The sequence below is a fragment of the Saimiri boliviensis genome, chromosome 2 (assembly GCF_048565385.1).
Source record: "Saimiri boliviensis isolate mSaiBol1 chromosome 2, mSaiBol1.pri, whole genome shotgun sequence".
Lineage (NCBI taxonomy): Eukaryota > Metazoa > Chordata > Mammalia > Primates > Cebidae > Saimiri > Saimiri boliviensis.
In genome coordinates this window covers 58703062-58719773 of record NC_133450.1, presented here as the reverse complement: position 1 = coordinate 58719773, position 16712 = coordinate 58703062, and the positions used below count along the sequence as shown (strand labels likewise).

General features: G+C 40.1%; 1 protein-coding gene across 1 annotated transcript in view; it reads right to left on the bottom strand.

The window, feature by feature from the left end:
- The window catches only part of BRMS1L (BRMS1 like transcriptional repressor), a 47627-nt gene extending 31719 nt beyond the window's left edge, over positions 1 to 15908 (bottom strand). Inside the window, exons 1-4 of the mRNA XM_003924199.2 lie at positions 15580 to 15908; positions 10513 to 10603; positions 8995 to 9122; positions 7161 to 7240 (exon numbers count right to left, since the gene is read on the bottom strand). Coding sequence (XP_003924248.1) covers positions 7161 to 7240; positions 8995 to 9122; positions 10513 to 10603; positions 15580 to 15721 — 441 coding nt within the window. The 5' untranslated portion in view covers positions 15722 to 15908. The remainder of the gene's footprint in view (positions 1 to 7160; positions 7241 to 8994; positions 9123 to 10512; positions 10604 to 15579) is intronic.
- Between the last annotated feature and the right edge of the window lie 804 nt (positions 15909 to 16712).

Here is a 16712-nt window from a genome sequence, read left to right as displayed (position 1 = left end):
CCTACAAAGCCCAGCAAGCTAAGATCCACCGGCTTGAAATTCTTGCTCCCAGCATAGCAGTCTGAAATCAACCTGGGACACTCTAGTTTGGTGAGGGGAGGTGTGTTGGCCATTACTAATTCTTGAGTAGGCAGTTTTCCCCTCACAGTGTAAATAAAGCTGCCTGAAGTTCGAACTGAGTGGAGCCCACTGCAGCTCCTAGCAAAGCCGCTGTAGCCAGACTGTCTCTCTAGATTCCCTGTCTCTGGCCAGGGCATCTCTGAAATAAAGGCAGCAGCCCCAGTCAGGGGCTTTATAAAAACTCCCATCTCCCTGGGACACCTGGGTGAAGGGGTGGCTATGGGTACAGTTTCAGCAGACTTAAACGTTCCTGCCTATTGGCTTTGAAGAGAGCAGTGAATCTCCCACCACAGTGCCCAAGCTCTGCTAAGGGACAGATTGCCTCCTCAAGTTGGTCCCTGACCCCCATGCCTTTTGGCTGGGAGACAGCTCCCAGAAGGGGTCAACAGACACCTCATACAGGAGAGCTCTGGCAGGCATTGGCAGGTGCCCCTATGGGACGAGGCTTCCAGAGGAAAGAACAGGCAGCAATCTTTGCTGTTCTGCAGCCACCACTGGTGATATCCAGCCAAACAGGGTCTGGAGTAGACCTCCAGCAAACTCCAGCAGACCTGCAGCAGAGGAGCCTCAATGCTAGAAGGAAAACTAACAAACAGAAAGGAACAGTATCAACATCAACAAAAAGAACATCCACACAGAAACCCCATCTGATGGTCACCAACATCAAAGACCAAAGGTAGATAAATCCATGAAGATATGCAAAATCCAGTGCATAAAGGCTGAAAATTCCAAAAACTAGAATGTCTGTTCTCTTCCAAAGAATCACAACTCCTGCTAGCAAGGGAATAAAACTGGATGGAGAATAACTTTGACAGATTGACAGAAACAGGCTTCAAAAGGTAGGTAATAACAAACTCCTCCAAGCTAAAGGAGCATGATCTAACCCAATGCAAGGAAGCTAAGAACTCTAATAAAAGATTACAGGAACTGCTAACTAGAATTACCAGTTTTGAGAAGAACATAAATGATGTGATGGAGCTGAAAAACACAGCACAAGAATTTTGTAAAGCATACACAAATATCAACAGCCGAATTGAATAAGCGAAAGAAAGGATATCAGAGATTGAAGATCAATTTAATTAAATAAAGCATGAAGACAAGATTAGACAAAAAAGAATGAAAAGGAATGAATGAACCCTCCAAGAAATATGGGACTATGTGAAAAGACCAAAGCTACATTTGATTGGTGTACCTGAAAGTGACGAGAAGAATGGCACCAAGCTGGAAAACACTCTTCAGGCCGGGTGCCATGGCTCATGCCTGTAATCCCAGCACCTTGGGAGGCTGAGCCAGGCAGATCACCTGAGGTCGGGAGATGGAGACCAACCTGACCAACATGGAGAAACCCAGTCTCTACAAAAACACAAAATTAGCTGAGCACGGTGGCACATGCCTGTAATCCCAGCTACTCAGGAGGCTAAGGCAAGAGAATCACTTGAACTTGGGAGAGGAGAAGGTTACGGTGAGCAGAGATCACACTACTGCACTCCAGCCTGGGCAACAAGAGCGAAACTCCATCTCAAAAAAAAAAGAAAAGAAAAGAAAAGAAAACACTCTTCAGGATATTACCCAGAAGAACTTCCCCAACCTAGCAAGATAGGCCAACATTCAAATTCAGGAAATAAAAAGAACACCACAAAGATACTCCTTGAGAAGAGCAGCCCCAAGATACATAACTGTCAAATTCACCAAGGTTGAAATGAAGTAAAAAAATGTCAAGGGCAGCCATAGACAAAGGTTGGGCTACCCACAAAGAAAAGCCTATCAGAATCACAGCAGATCTCTCTGCAAAAATCCTACAAGCCAGAAGAGAATGGAGGCCAATATTCAACATTCTTAAAGAAAAGACTTTGCAACCCAGAAATTCATATCCAGTCAAACTAAGCTTCACAAACGAAGGAGAGCCGGGCGCGGTGGGTCACACCTGTAATCCTAGGACTTTGGGAGGCCAAGGTGGGTGGATCACCTGAGGTCAGGAGTTCAAGACCAGCCTGGCCAACAGGGTGAAACCCCATCTTAAAAAAATAAATAAGCCGGGCGCGGTGGCTCAAGCCTGTAATCCCAGCACTTTGGGAGGCCGAGGCGGGTGGATCACGAGGTCAAGAGATCGAGACCATCCTGGTCAACATGGTGAAACCCCGTCTCTACTAAAAATACAAAAATTAGCTGGGCATGGTGGCGCGTGCCTGTAATCCCAGCTACTCAGGAGGCTGAGGCAGGAGAATTGCCTGAACCCAGGAGGCGGAGGTTGCGGTGAGCCGAGATCGTGCCATTGCACTCCAGCTTGGGTAACAAGAGTGAAACTCCATCTCGAAAATAAATAAATAAATAAATAAATAAATAAAAATAAGCGAAGAAGAAATAAAATCCTTTACAGACAAGCAAATGTTGAAAGGTATTGTTATCACCAGGCCTGAATTAAAAGAGCTCCTGAAGGAAGCACTAAGTATGGAAAGGAAAAACCAGTACCAGCCACTGCAAAAACATACCAAATTGTAAAGACAATCGACACTATGAAGAAACTGTATCAACTAACAGGCAAAATAACCATAATGACAGTATCAAATTCACACATAACAATATTAACCTTGAGCGGTGGGGAGAAAAAAAACAATATTAGCCTTAAATGTAAACAGGCTAAATGCCCCAATTAAGAGACACAGACTGGCAAATTGGATAGAGTCAAGACCCATCGGTGTGCTGTATTCAGGAGATCCACCTCACATGCAAAGATACACATAGGCTCAAAATAAAGGGATGGAGGAAGATGTACCAAGCAAATGGAAAGAGAAAAAAAAAAAAAAAAAAAAAAAAGCAGGGGGTTGCAATCCTAGTCTCTGAAACAGACTTTAAACCAATAAACATCAAAAAGACAAAGAAAGGCATTATTACATAATGGTAAAGGGATCAATGCAACAAGAAGAGGTAACTATCTGAAATACATATGCATTTAATACAGGAACACCGAGATTCATAAAGCAAGCTCTCAGAGACCTACAAAGAGACCTAGACTTCCATATGCTAATAGTGGGAGACCTCAACACCCCACTGTTAACATTAGACAGATCAATGAGAAGGAAAATTAACAAGGATATTCAGGACTTGAACTCAGCTCTAGACCAAGTAGAACTAATAGACATCTACAGAACTCTCGACGCCAAATCAACAGAAAATCCATTCTCCTCAGCACTACATCACACTTATTCTAAAACTGACCACATAACTGGAAGTAAAACACTCCTCAGCAATGCAAAAGAACAGAAATCATTAACAGTCTCTCAGACCAGAGTACAATCAAGTTAGAACTCAGGATTAAGAAACTCACTCAAAACCACACAACTAAATGGAAACTGAACAACCTGCTCCTGAATAACTAATGGATAAGTAACAAAATTAAGGCAGAAATAAATAAGTTCTTATAAACCAAGGAGAACGAAGATACAACGTACCAGAATCTCTGGGACACGTTTAAAGCAGTTTTTAGAGGGACATTTATAGCACTAAATGCCCACAGGAGAAACCAGGAAAGATCTAAAATTGATACACTAACATTACAATTAAAAGAACTAGAGAAGCAAGAGCAAACAAATTCAAAAGCTATAAGAAAACAAAAAATAACTAAGATCAGAGCAGAACTGCAGGAGATAGAGACACAAAAATCCCTTTTAAAAAAATCAATAAATCCAGAAGCTGGTTTTTTGAAAAGATTAATAGATGGACTGCTAGCCAGACTAATAAAGAAGAGAGAAAAATAAAATAGACACAATTAAAAATGATAAAGGGGATATCACCACTGATCCCACATAAATACAAACTACCATCAGAGAATACTATAAACACCTCTATTCAAATAAACTAGAAATCTAGAAGAAATGGATAAATTCCTGGACACAGACACCCTCCCAAGACTAAACCAGGAAGAAGTCAAATCCTTGAATAGACCAATAACAAATTCTGAAATCGCGGCAGTAATTAATAGCCTATCAACCAAAAAAAGCCCAGGACTAGACAGATTCACAGCCGAATTATACCAGAGGTACGAAGAGGAGCTGGTACCATTCCTTCTGAAACTATTCCAAACAACAGAAAAAGAGGGACTCCTCCCTAACTCATTTTATGAGGCCAGCATCATCCAAAACTTGGCACAGAAACAACAAAAAAAAGAAAATTTCAGGCCAATATCCCTGACGAATATCAATGCAAAAATCCTCAATAAAATACTGGCAAACCAAATCCAGGAGCATATCAAAAAGCTTATCTACCACAGTCATGTTGGCTTTATCCCTGGGATGCAAGGCTGGTTCAACAAACACAAAAAGTAATCCATTACATAAACCAAACCAACGAAAAAAATCACATGATTAACTCAATAGATGCAGAAAAGGCCTTCAATAAAATTCAACACCTCTTCATGCTAAAAACTCTCAATAAACTAGGTATTGATGGAACGTATCTCAAAATAATAAGAGCTATTTATGACAAACCCACAGCCAATATCATACTGAATGGGCAAAAGCTAGAAGCAATCCTTTGAAAATCAGCACAAGACAAGGACGCCCTCTCTCAACACTCCTATTCAACATAGTATTGGAGGTTATGGCCAGGGCAATCAGGCAAGAAAAATAAAGTGTATTCAAATAGGAAAAGAGGAAGTCAAATTGTCTCTGTTTGCAGATGACATGATTATATATTTAGCAGACCCCATCGTCTCAGCCCAAAATCTCTTTAAGCTAATAAGCAACTTCAGCAAAGTCTCAGGATACAAAATCAATGCGCAAAAATCACAAGCATTCCTATACACCAATAATAGACAAACAGCAAAATAATGAGTGAACTCCCATTCACAATTGCTACAGAGAGAATAAAATACCTAGGAATACAACTTACAAGGGATGTGAAGGACCTCTTCAAGGAGAACTACAAACCACTGCTCAAGGAAATAAAAGAGGACACAAATAAATGGAAAAATATTCCATGCTCATGGATAGGAAAAATCAGTATCATGAAAATGGCCATAGTGTCCAAAGTAATTTACAGATTCAGTGTTATCCCCATCAAGCTACTATTGACTTTCTTCACATAATTAGAAGCCAATATTGACAAATAGGATCTAATTTGATATACAAAAGAGAAAGAACTGCTGATTTGTGGGGAAACAAAGGGGTATGTAATAAATACTGTTACATTACCTATACATATACCAAAAAATAAAAAATAAAATTAGAACTATACTTTATACCATACACAAAAACTAATTAAAGGTAGTTTTGTAATCTAAATGTTGAAAGCAAAATTTCAACTTTTAAAGGAAAATACATCTTTTTACCTTAAAAGAGGCAGACACAAAAAGCACATCCCTGGTTCACACCTGTAATCTCAACACTTTGGGAGGCCAAGGCAGGAGGACTGCTTGAGCCCAGGAGTTCAAGAACAGCCTGGGCAACATAGTGAAACCCCATCTCCAGAAATAATTTTAAAAATTAGCTGGATGTGATGGCATGCATCTGTAGTTCCAGCTACTCAGGAGGCTAAGGCAGGAGGATGGCTTTAACCCAGGGAAATAGAGGCTGCAGTGAGCCATGATCATGCCACTGCACTCTAGCCTGGGTGACAAAGTGAGACCCTGTTTCGAAACAAAACGAAACATAACAAAACACATTCCATAAAGAAAACAATAATAAATGCAACTACATTAAAATGTAAAACTTCTTTGCATCAGGTCATTAAAAAGAGTGAATACATCATACTACCTGGGCAAAAATATTTGCAAAGCATATAACCAGCAAAGCATTTATAGCCAGAATATATAAAGAACTTATACGGTCAATGAGGAAAAGACTAAATGCCAAAAACAAATATGCATTTCCTAGGAAAAAAATCCAAGCAGCTAGTAAATGCCAAAAAGATATTCAATCTCAGTTGTAATTATGAAAATGAAACAACTATCATTTTTATACCTACCTACTCTTAGTTTACGGCATTATTAAAGTGACAGAAGAATCATTGTAGACTTGTCGTCTTATTTCTACCTGTGTATCTATAATCTTGTCTAGACCTGATAAAAAGTTATCTACAAAATGGGCACTATGGGGTTTTTGTTTGTTGTTGTAGTTGTTATTTTTGAGAGAGGCTCTCGCTCTGTCACCCAAGCTGCAGAGCAGTGGCACAATCACAGCTCACTGAAGCCTCAACCTCCCAAGGTCAAGCAGTTCCCCTACCTAAGTCTCCTGAATAGCTAGGATTATAGCCACCTGCCACTATGCCCAGCTAATTTTTGTATTTTTTGTAGAAGCAGGAGTCTCACGATGTTGCCCAGGCTGGTCTCGAACTCCTCAGTTCAAACAATCCTCTTGCCTCAGCCTCCTAAAGTATTGGGATTAAGGTGTGAGCCACTGTGCCTGGTAGGTACTATGTTTTTTAAATGCTACAAATATCTTTAACCCATTTATACCTAATGTTTCATTATTGGAACACTAAGCTTGTTGGAGTTATTTATACCCTACTGCTCAAGGTCATCGCCAAGATCAGATTTTTCACCAAAAAAAAAAAAAATTTGCAACCTTCAGCATAAAGGGGTTAAATGCAAATAAACAGAAAATATAGAAAAATACACCTATTTTTTTCCCATAGAGAATTCTGCCTAAAAATGTGGAAACAGTTCTAGACAGACAGAAACTAATTCTATAGCCTAACATCCTAATTGCGCCATTGAGTGTATATTTTGTAAGTCTAAACTTCCACATAATACTAATTATACTAGTATTTTCAGTAATGCCAGGTGACATAATCATTGCAAAGTCTTTTTAAAGTTTTAGCTGCAAAACTTCTAAAATTATCTCAGTTTTTTCCTACGGTCCTTTCTTTGTGTACTATCTCCAATACAGCTTCCAATGCAACTCTATTCTTTTTTTTTAATCACACAAGTGATGAGCTAAAGTACTATTAAATTTTGTTTTATTTATTTTACTTTTTTAACTACTATACTCAGAAAAGGCTTGAAGAGATGAAATTGGCTTAAAAGTTATGCAAAATGACAGTACCTCACAATGCTGACGAGAAGCTTGAATTTCACATTCATATTTGTTCTTTACAGATTCTAAGCAGAGCTCTCTATAGATTCCTGCAACCAAACACAATTACTCTGATTATGTTAGCAATAAGGAGTTCCATTATCACTTCCCTACAGGAATTCCGTCCTCACTGTATTTTATAAGATGAATCCAGAAAAAAATGAAACGTGAGTCTAACTTTTTATCTTTAAAGACTAAAAATAAAAAGATTCACTTAAAATATATATCCAAAAAGATTAGAAATTAAGAGTTTAAAAGCTAGAAAGAAACTGTACAGCTAGTTTTTGTTCTTACCCTATTGTTCTAAAGATTACTTCCAAATGTTTGATAGAGAATGATCGAAATGAAAAAACAAACTCTTTTCCTATGAAAAACAATCAAGTTTCCAAAATAGAAACAGAGACAATAAACCCTGGTGTCATCAATCACATATACTTAGAGTAACAGCTAGACACTATACCTCACCAAAACCACTTTTTTTTTTTAAACTATTACTTTCAGTCCAAAGCTTCCGTGAGGAGTAAATGTATATAAACTGACATGACAACATCAATTATGTCTGGAGTGCTCCTGACTGGGCATTATCTAGAGGATGGATACCCAAGATAGTTTAACTTAGACCTAACAAGACAATAGTATAAAATAGGTAACATGGCCATGCAAATATGTCACTACAAAAACGGCACACAAAGAGCTCTGGATGTGTATTCTAAGCTTCATGCCATAGTTGGCCCTAGGAATTTAATTATCTCTCTTTGTATGGTAAAGCAAGAGACAGATATCTGGAACTATGCCATCAGCAACACATTCACATGCACTACTCTGCAAAATCAAAATATAACAGAGGCCAGAGTAGAAAAGTAAATAATTGACTCAAGTAATATTTCCTGATCATCCATGGAACCTAAAAGAACAAAGAAAATTAGGAATACTTTTACTTCTAATGGTCTGTTAAGTCAATATGTAAAGATAGCAGTGAAGTATCATATCATCTATATAATATTAAGCACTCAAAAATAAAATTTGGTGAAAGGAGGATTTAGTAAAAAGACTTATTATCAACAACGCCTTAGGTATTATCTAACAGGTACATAAGGATCAATTAGTGTCGCATAAAAGAAAAACAACCAGCATCTCCACTAATAAGTTTAGTTTTTAATTTGACTATGAAAAATCAAATATATCCCTTGATTATGAGTCATAGGACATAATACTGAGGCTGGATCCCACTTACAAACATAAGAATGAAATGTAACCAAACAAATAGAGTATATCTTTGTTTACTCATAGCCACAAATGAGTAACTGAACTTATCAAAGTAAAAAAGAATTAAATTATCTAGTTGAAGGTAAGTTTCCTGTTCTATCGTATCCTGATCAAACGTTTTAAAAATTTTTTTATATATTAAAAAAAAAAAACCCTATCATTCTTACATATAAAAAAAATGCGAAGAGCACTTAAACTTTAATTTCTCTAATAGGGAATTAAACTGTGATAATAACAGTCTCTCGTAATGACAGTATCATGGTTTCCAGTTGTTTCATCGTATACTGAACTATCTTCTCAACAACACTGTATGCAACTTGAGGGCTTTTTTTTTTTTTTTGATCCCCCACAGCAGCAGAGCAAAGCAAAAGGTATTTAATAAATATCGCAGCTGTGGGCTGACTGATAGTAAAATATTCTGGTCTCGATGTAAATATATTTGTAATCCCATCAACATAAAACACTTACTTGACAAACACCTTTAAAGGTATTGAAGAGTTTACGTTCTATACATGGAAAAGATTCTTCACTTTCCTACCTGCTACCTTTGTACGAATTTGCATATTTTCCTGTAAAGTTGCCAGCGGTTCCAAGTATTCTGGTGCTTTTCCAGCTATGACTTCTTGTAGTTTTGCATCCACCTGACTTAATCGTTCTTTATAAAGTCTTAACAAAGCAAAAATTAAGATGTTAATTTAAAAATCTCAATAAAGGCTAACAATTTGCCATTTCTATGCGTTATTTGTTCCCAATAGCCTTCATATTCCAATAATCTATCAAATGTATTTTTGCCTTTATCTCAACCAAAGAACTCAATTACATTATTTGACTTTATGCGCATAATCACAAAATAAGTTTTCTATCATTTTTATCAGTATTACTCTTTAATCGTTAATTCCCAATACAAAACAATAAAACTGAAATAACTACTTTTTGGCACTGTCAATTTTTGTTTTGGTTTTAACTACAGAACAATAAAACCAATTGTAAGAGAAATGGTCATTTAAACATTGACTTTAAAAAAAACAAAGAAATCACTCTGAATAGACATTACCAGTTGTCAAAATAAATAATTATGTGGTTTCTCTCTACCTTTCCTGAAAACGAATCAGTATTACTGTACTCAGCCTACTTAATTTTTTAACAGAACAAAGAGGAAGTAGACTGATGAAGGTAAAACCAATGGCTTTGTGACCTGACATTCTAAGTTTGTCTCAACTACAATTGAAGAAGCCATAACAAAATTAGCTGCTCAATGAGCAAGGAAATCAAAATCAGAAAGAAAAATTTTTTCTTGCTATGAAAATGCTTTATTAGACAAAACTGCATACTATAAAAATGCTTTAGAATGCAACAGGAAGAGATGTAAAGACACAAAGAAGTGCATAGTGACACATGGCAATCAGAACACACTAAAGAATTCACACTGATTCCCCACTTTACCTAGAAAAGGAAGCTTCTAGGCTACTTCCTCCTTACAGGTCCCTGTTACTTCTATTTATAAGGCCACTTACAAATACTCTAATTTGCCAGCTGTCTCACCAATACCTTTAGAGTATGACACAACTCAGTGTTTATTTTTGGCAATAATCCTGCAGGACAAAACTAAATTTTTTTTTTTTTAGACAGGGTCTTACTCTGTCTCCCAGACTGCAGTGCAGTGGCATGAGCACAGCTCACTGCAGCCTTGACCTCCTGGGCTCTATCGATCCACCTGCCTTAGCCTCCCAAGTAGCTAGGATCACAGGCACGTACCAGGCACGTGGGTCCAGCTAATTTTTTAATTTTTTTTTGCGGAGACCAGGTCTTCCTATGTTGCCCAGGCTTGTCTACAACTCCTGGGTTCAAGCCCACAAAACACCCCTGCCTCCAAACCCTCAGTTTAGTTAATAAGGACTTCAGTAGACAAACAATAACTGAATCCTCTTTCAAATTAGTCAGTCTCATAAAATGCAAATGGGAAAACAGCTGAGACTGAATCTAGCTGTTCTTATGCTAGTGTACAAGTGACATGGTTGAGATTCAGTGACAATGGCCTTCTTAAGTCGCTACTTACTGATCTTTGAGATCGGTAAACTGTTTCTCAAGATTGGACATTTCATCCAAACATTCCATTCTTCTTCTTTCACAGTCTTCATCATCCATTTCTGTTAATAAAAAGGCAAATATAAAAGATAAACTTTAAAAAGAAAAAAAAAGATAAACTTAATTTTCAAATTTATCTGAATGTCTCAAATATATCTGAATGTTAATTCAAATAGAAAGAAAAACTATAATATGAAGGCAAGGCCTATATTAAGACTTAAGAAAATAAACAACATTTATCAAATATAATAATTTCTGCTGGGCGTGGTAGCTCATGTCTATAACTTCAGCACTTTGGAAGGCCGAGGAAGGAGGACTGATTGAACCCAGGAGTTCAAGATCAGCCTGGCCGACATAGGAAGACCCCATCTCCACAAAAAATAAAATATTAGTTGGGCATGGTACCATAAGCCTGTAGTCTCACTTACTAGGAGGCTAAGGCAGGAGGATTGCCTAAGCCTAGGAATTGGAGGCTGCAGTGAGCCATGATTGCAACACTGCACTCTGTCCTTGGTAACAGAGTGACCTGGTCTAAAAAAAAATAATAATAAAATAACACTATAGATTTAATCTAAAATACAGATGAGTATATAAAACTATACTGATGTCTAGATCCTCTTATTTTTATTCATTTTTAAATTGCTTAAAGGACTGACTATAAGCTATGGCTATAAAGTAATCAACCCCCTTTTAGTTTGTTTTCCACCAACTCACCAGAATGTAGCACCAAAATTATTGTGTACTTTAAAGGATAACATTGCTCAAAAACACTTTTGGGATTCTTCTTTCAAAACTGCTCATATGGCTGATTTGCCAGTCACATAAAAAAAGGAAAGTGTCCAGGCACAATGGCTCATGCCTGTAATCCCACCACTTTGGGAGGCTGAGGTTTCAAGGATCGCTTGAGCTCAGGAGTTTAAGACCAGCCTGGGCAACACGGTGAAACCCCACCTCTACTAAAAATACAAAAATTAGCCAGGCATAGTGGTGGATGCCTGCAGTCCCGGCTACTAGGAAGACGGAGGTAGGAGGATCGCTTGAGCTTGAGAGGCAGAGGTTGCAGTGAGCCAAGACTGTGCCAGCCTGGGCAACAGATACCCTGTCTCAAAAAAGAAAAAGAAAAGAAAAAAAGAAGACTAATCTTACTATGTTTACCACAGGCTCTCTTGGTCTGCCATTCCTATGCTCCCATTGTTCAGTCTCCCCATATTACTATCAGTCAGTGAGCAAAAGGCAAATGAGGAGGAAAACACAAACTTTTTAAGGAAAGCAACTGTTAATTACCAGATCTGGGCCGGGCGCGGTGGCTCAAGCCTGTAATCCCAGCACTTTGGGAGGCCGAGGCGGGTGGATCACGAGGTCAAGAGATTGAGACCATCCCGGTCAACATAGTGAAACCCCGTCTCTACTAAAAATACAAAAAAAATTAGCTGGGCATGGTGGCACGTGCCTGTAATCCCAGCTACTCAAGAGGCTGAGGCAGGAGAATTGCCTGAACCCAGGAGGCGGAGGTTGCGGTGAGCCGAGATCGTGCCATTGCACTCCAGCCTGGGTAACAAGAGCGAAACTCTGTCTCAAAAAAAAAAAAAAAAAAAAATTACCAGATCTGTCCTATAGTCCACATTTTCTATGTTCACATCACATATATTCATTCATCAAAATAACTGAAGCACAAAATGATCTGCATCTTGATCTTCATCAAATAAAAGTCAAACTATGAGAAAGAGTTAAATCACTTTCAATTATTTTTATATAACAAGGAAGGCTATGACTCATTTTTTTCTAATTTTCTAAAACAGATTAAAAATATTTCTGGCTTTTGATTGCTTACTTCTTGGCTACTTAAAACTTGGTCCCTCAAGATGACTCACTATCCAAGTTCTCTGGATAGCAGAGCTTTTTCTATAGCCTTACAATTTGCTCAGTACCAACATTTCAGAAGAAAAAACTGTGAAAGTTTAACATGAAAGACATATGGTAGAACAGAGATGCTTTAACAGAAGCAAACTGTAAAACATATTTAAACAATTTATTTGCACTGAAAAATTTTGACTTGCAGTTCAAATTTTTATCAACTTCTTCAAAAATTAAGTTGTCCATTATTTTCTGGGATGGAATTTTAAAAAGTTAAAAATCACAACAGTCAACATAAAAATTATAGGGGGAGAATTTTAACAAATAGAATTTTATGAGATCCTAGCTCCTATCATAATTGCAAAAACATTTGAAGATAAAACGCTTTATAGATCTAAGAAATATATTCACAAACAGCCCAGGAGCGGTGGCTCATGCCTGTAATCCCAACGCTTTGGGAGGCCAAGGTGGTGGTTCACTTGAGGTCAGGAGTTCAAGACCAGCCTGGCCAACATGGCAAAACCCTGTCTCCACTAAAAATATAAAAATTGGCCAGGCGTGGTGGCTCACTCCTGTAATCCCAGCACTTTGGGAGGCCAAGGTGGGTGGATCATGAGGTCAAGAGATCGAGGCCATCCTGGTAAACATGGTTAAATCCCGTCTCTACTAAAAATACAAAAAATTAGCTGGGCATGGTGGCACGTGCCTGAGTCCCAGCTACTCAGGAGGCTGAGGCAGGAGAATTGCCTGAACCCAGGAGGTGGAGGCTGTGGTGAGCTGAGACCGCGCCATTGCACCACTCCAGCCTGGGTAACAAGAGCGAAACCCCGTCTAAAAAAAAAAAAAAAAATTAGGCCAGGTGTGATGGCTCACACCTGTAATCCAAGCACTTTGGAGGCCAAGGCGGGCAGATCACCTGAGGTCAGGCGTTCAAGACCTGCCTAACCAACATGGTAAAACCCCGTCGGCCCAGCACGATGGCTCACACCTGTAATCCCAGCACTTTGGGAGGCCGAGGCGGGTGGATCACGAGGTCGAGAGATCGAGACCATCCTGGTCAACATGGCAAAACCCCGTTTCTACTAAAAATACAAAAAATTAGCTGGGCATGGTGGCACGTGCCTGTAATCCCAGCTACTCCAGAGGCTGAGGCAGGAGAGTTGCCTGAACCCAGGAGGCGGAGGTTGCAGTGAGCCGAGATCGCGCCATTGCACTCCAGCCTGGGTAACAAGAGCGAAACTCCGTCTCAAAAAAAAAAAAAAAAAAAAAAAAATGTGTGTGTGTGTGTGTGTGTGTGTGTGTATAAAAATTAGCCAGGCATGGTAATTGCTGCCTATAATCCCAGCTACTTAGGAGGCTGAGGTTACAGCGAGCCAAGATCGTACCACTGCACTCCAGCCTGGGCTGAGGAAAAAAAAAAAAAAAGAAATATATTCCCACACAGTCTAGATCTTCTCCTTTCTTTATATTCCCCACTTCTGAAATCTCACCTACTTTCAAGGCAAGGCAGATGACTTACAAAATATTCTCCCCTTCCCATATCAGGCAGGTTCCAACGACACATTTCCATCTGTGAGTTGGGCATTCTTAAACATACTGCCATCATCTCAAAAGAAACACGTCTGAAATACTCTTACCTTTCCCCTTCATCTCAGATCTTTCACTTCTCTATTTCCTTCGATGCTACCACCACTCTCCGTGTATCTTGTTTTTTTCTCTCACCTTCAATCCTAAACTTGCATTCATTAATCCTGTTTTGTGCTTTCTTTGAAATCCTTCACATCTATATTTCCTATTCCTTTCTGAGCTCAAGTCCTTCTCCCAACCAAAATGGTTTTCTCACTATTTTGAATAAGCCCTAAACTCTGGCGCTTGTACTTTTTCTTACAATTCTTCTCCCTATAGGTACACTCACCATTGCAACTCAAATTCTACTCATTCTTCAACATAATTAAGGGAATCACACCTTCTTCAGCTAGCCTTTGTGACCACCCAATTTTGAAAAGATTTCATCTGTCTCTAAATTCCTACAGCAATATTTAATTAAGCATTCATTTGGCAATTGAATCGAATGGTGACATATAACAGCTCTTTAAGTGAGCCCAGATTATAATTATTTATCCTCACTCATAAATATTTTTGGATGGCTGATTTATTGATTGAAATTACAGCCTTCCGTGGAAATTTTGCTTTGAAAGGGAAACATGAAAAGAAGGCATCTGGGTGATACGAGGCTATCATCAACCTATCATTAATGCTTCCTTTACATGACCAAAATCACTCCAAGACAAAGAAGTCAATCTCATCCCCAATCATTTGAATAGGAGGAAAATAATCCCGTTAATCACAAAGTCCATTTCACAATGGAATAACCATTCTTAAAAGTTTGCAAAGTTTATTTGTGGTGTTAATCTGCCCTCTACACCCAAAATAATTTAAAACAGCTCAAAGTTAGAAAAAACGGAAAGGGGGCAAAAAAAAAAAAAAAAAAAAAAAAAGAGAAAGAAAAGAAAAAATGGAAGGGAAGAAAAGGCTTGGAGAATTTCCAACGCTGCCAAAACTCAGCCAATTTATATGCATATGAAGATCCAAAATCAGCCCGAATATTGGTCCCTTCCTCTCAATCTTTCAAACTTCAGGGAGCTAACGGGACAGCTCTCAAGTTAGCCCCCGAAAAAGCATTGATGTAGAAGTGCTGACCGGCAAGCTGACTTGGAAACTGAGGTAATTACTAAGCCGACCAAGGACCAATCCAAATCCACCCTCGGCCCCTGCAACCCACTCGCGCTGAGAAGCGAGGGTTGCAAAGGTGAAAATAGGGAAAGAGGTCGGTGGGCTGGGGAGAGGAGGCATTTCCTGGAGGCATTTCCAGTGTGTCTGCTGCAGGAAGTTCTCCGCCCGGGCCGGGCGCTCCAGAGCACCACCGGGTGCAGGACCGCGCCGTGTCCCGGAGCTGGGCAAGCCCAGGCCCGCTTCGCCCCGCCCCGCCGCCGGGACCCGTCAGGAGCCAGGCAGCGCCCCGCAACCGGTCCGGGTGCAGCCCAGGGCCTGGAGCCAGTCTCCGCCCCTTCCCTCTGTCCCCGCCCCGCTCTCCCAGCAGGACGCAGCCGCCTGGCGTGCGGAGAGCGGCCTGTCGCACGCCGGTCGCGGGGACTCAGGGTCCCATCCCTGCTGGGTCGCGCACCTGAGCTATCTCCATCCTCGGAGACCGACGAGCTCTCCGTGTCCTCGTCCTCGGAGCTGCTCCCCTCATTTTCGGCGTAGTCCACCTCCATCTCATCGTGATGGTTGGTCTCCTTCTTATCTCCTCGGGAGTGGACCGGCATTTTCCAGCCACGCCGTCGCTTCCCACTCCCGGCGCCCAGCCCGGCCACCGCCGCTTCAATGAAGGGCGCGTGGAACGCCCCGACCCACCCAGCGGCCGAGCTTGCTCGCCCCCTTGGCTCCTCCCCGCCCCCGGCCCGGGCCTCACAACCTAACCCGCAGGCTCTGCGTTGGGAGCTCTGCCATTGGCGGAGGTTGTCCACCGAGCCTGGGGGCGGGGCTTAACCTGCTCTGGCGCGATTGGTTGCCCGTAATTACGACGCCGCCTTCCGACGTTTGCCGGGATTTGTAGTCCTTAAGGCTCAGACCTTCAGTGGCTGCATGCTTCCAGTCCTCGGCATCCCTGATCACTTCTTTCTTCTGGACTTCAAGTCCCACAAGGCACGAAAGCTGACATTCTGGATCGTAGTTTATAAACTAAACAGAAACAGATTGTGCGAATTTAGTCTGTATTTCTCAATTTCCCGCCAAGTGATTGACCTGCCTGGCTATCCAAGATGTTACTGCCAGATGTGAAATTGACTTTTGCCTAAAAGGATCTTTGCCTGCTCATTGAGCCTGGGGAACTGGAGAACCGTCTCTTTTACCTAAGTACCTTCATTACCTACCACTAATAAACTGTTTTTATTAAATTATTAACTATAGACGATAACTTGCACTATGTTGCACAAAAAAACTTTAAATCATTCTTGAAACTTTTACAATTAATAATGCAGAAGGTAAGGAAGTATTATCTTGGCATTTTCAATCTAGTATTTTTTGCATTTTTTTTTTACCAAATCAAGTCGGAAAATGTCATCAGTCTTTTTTTTTTTTTTTTTTTTTTTTTTTTCAAATAAAGACTGGGTTTCACCATGTTGACCAGTCTGGTCTTGAACTCCTGACCTTGTGATCCACCTGCCTCGGCCTCCCAAAGTGCTGGGATCACAGGCATGAGCCACCACGTCCGGCCAGGCCATCAGTCTTAACTTCAGTTTTCAATGAAAAATACAT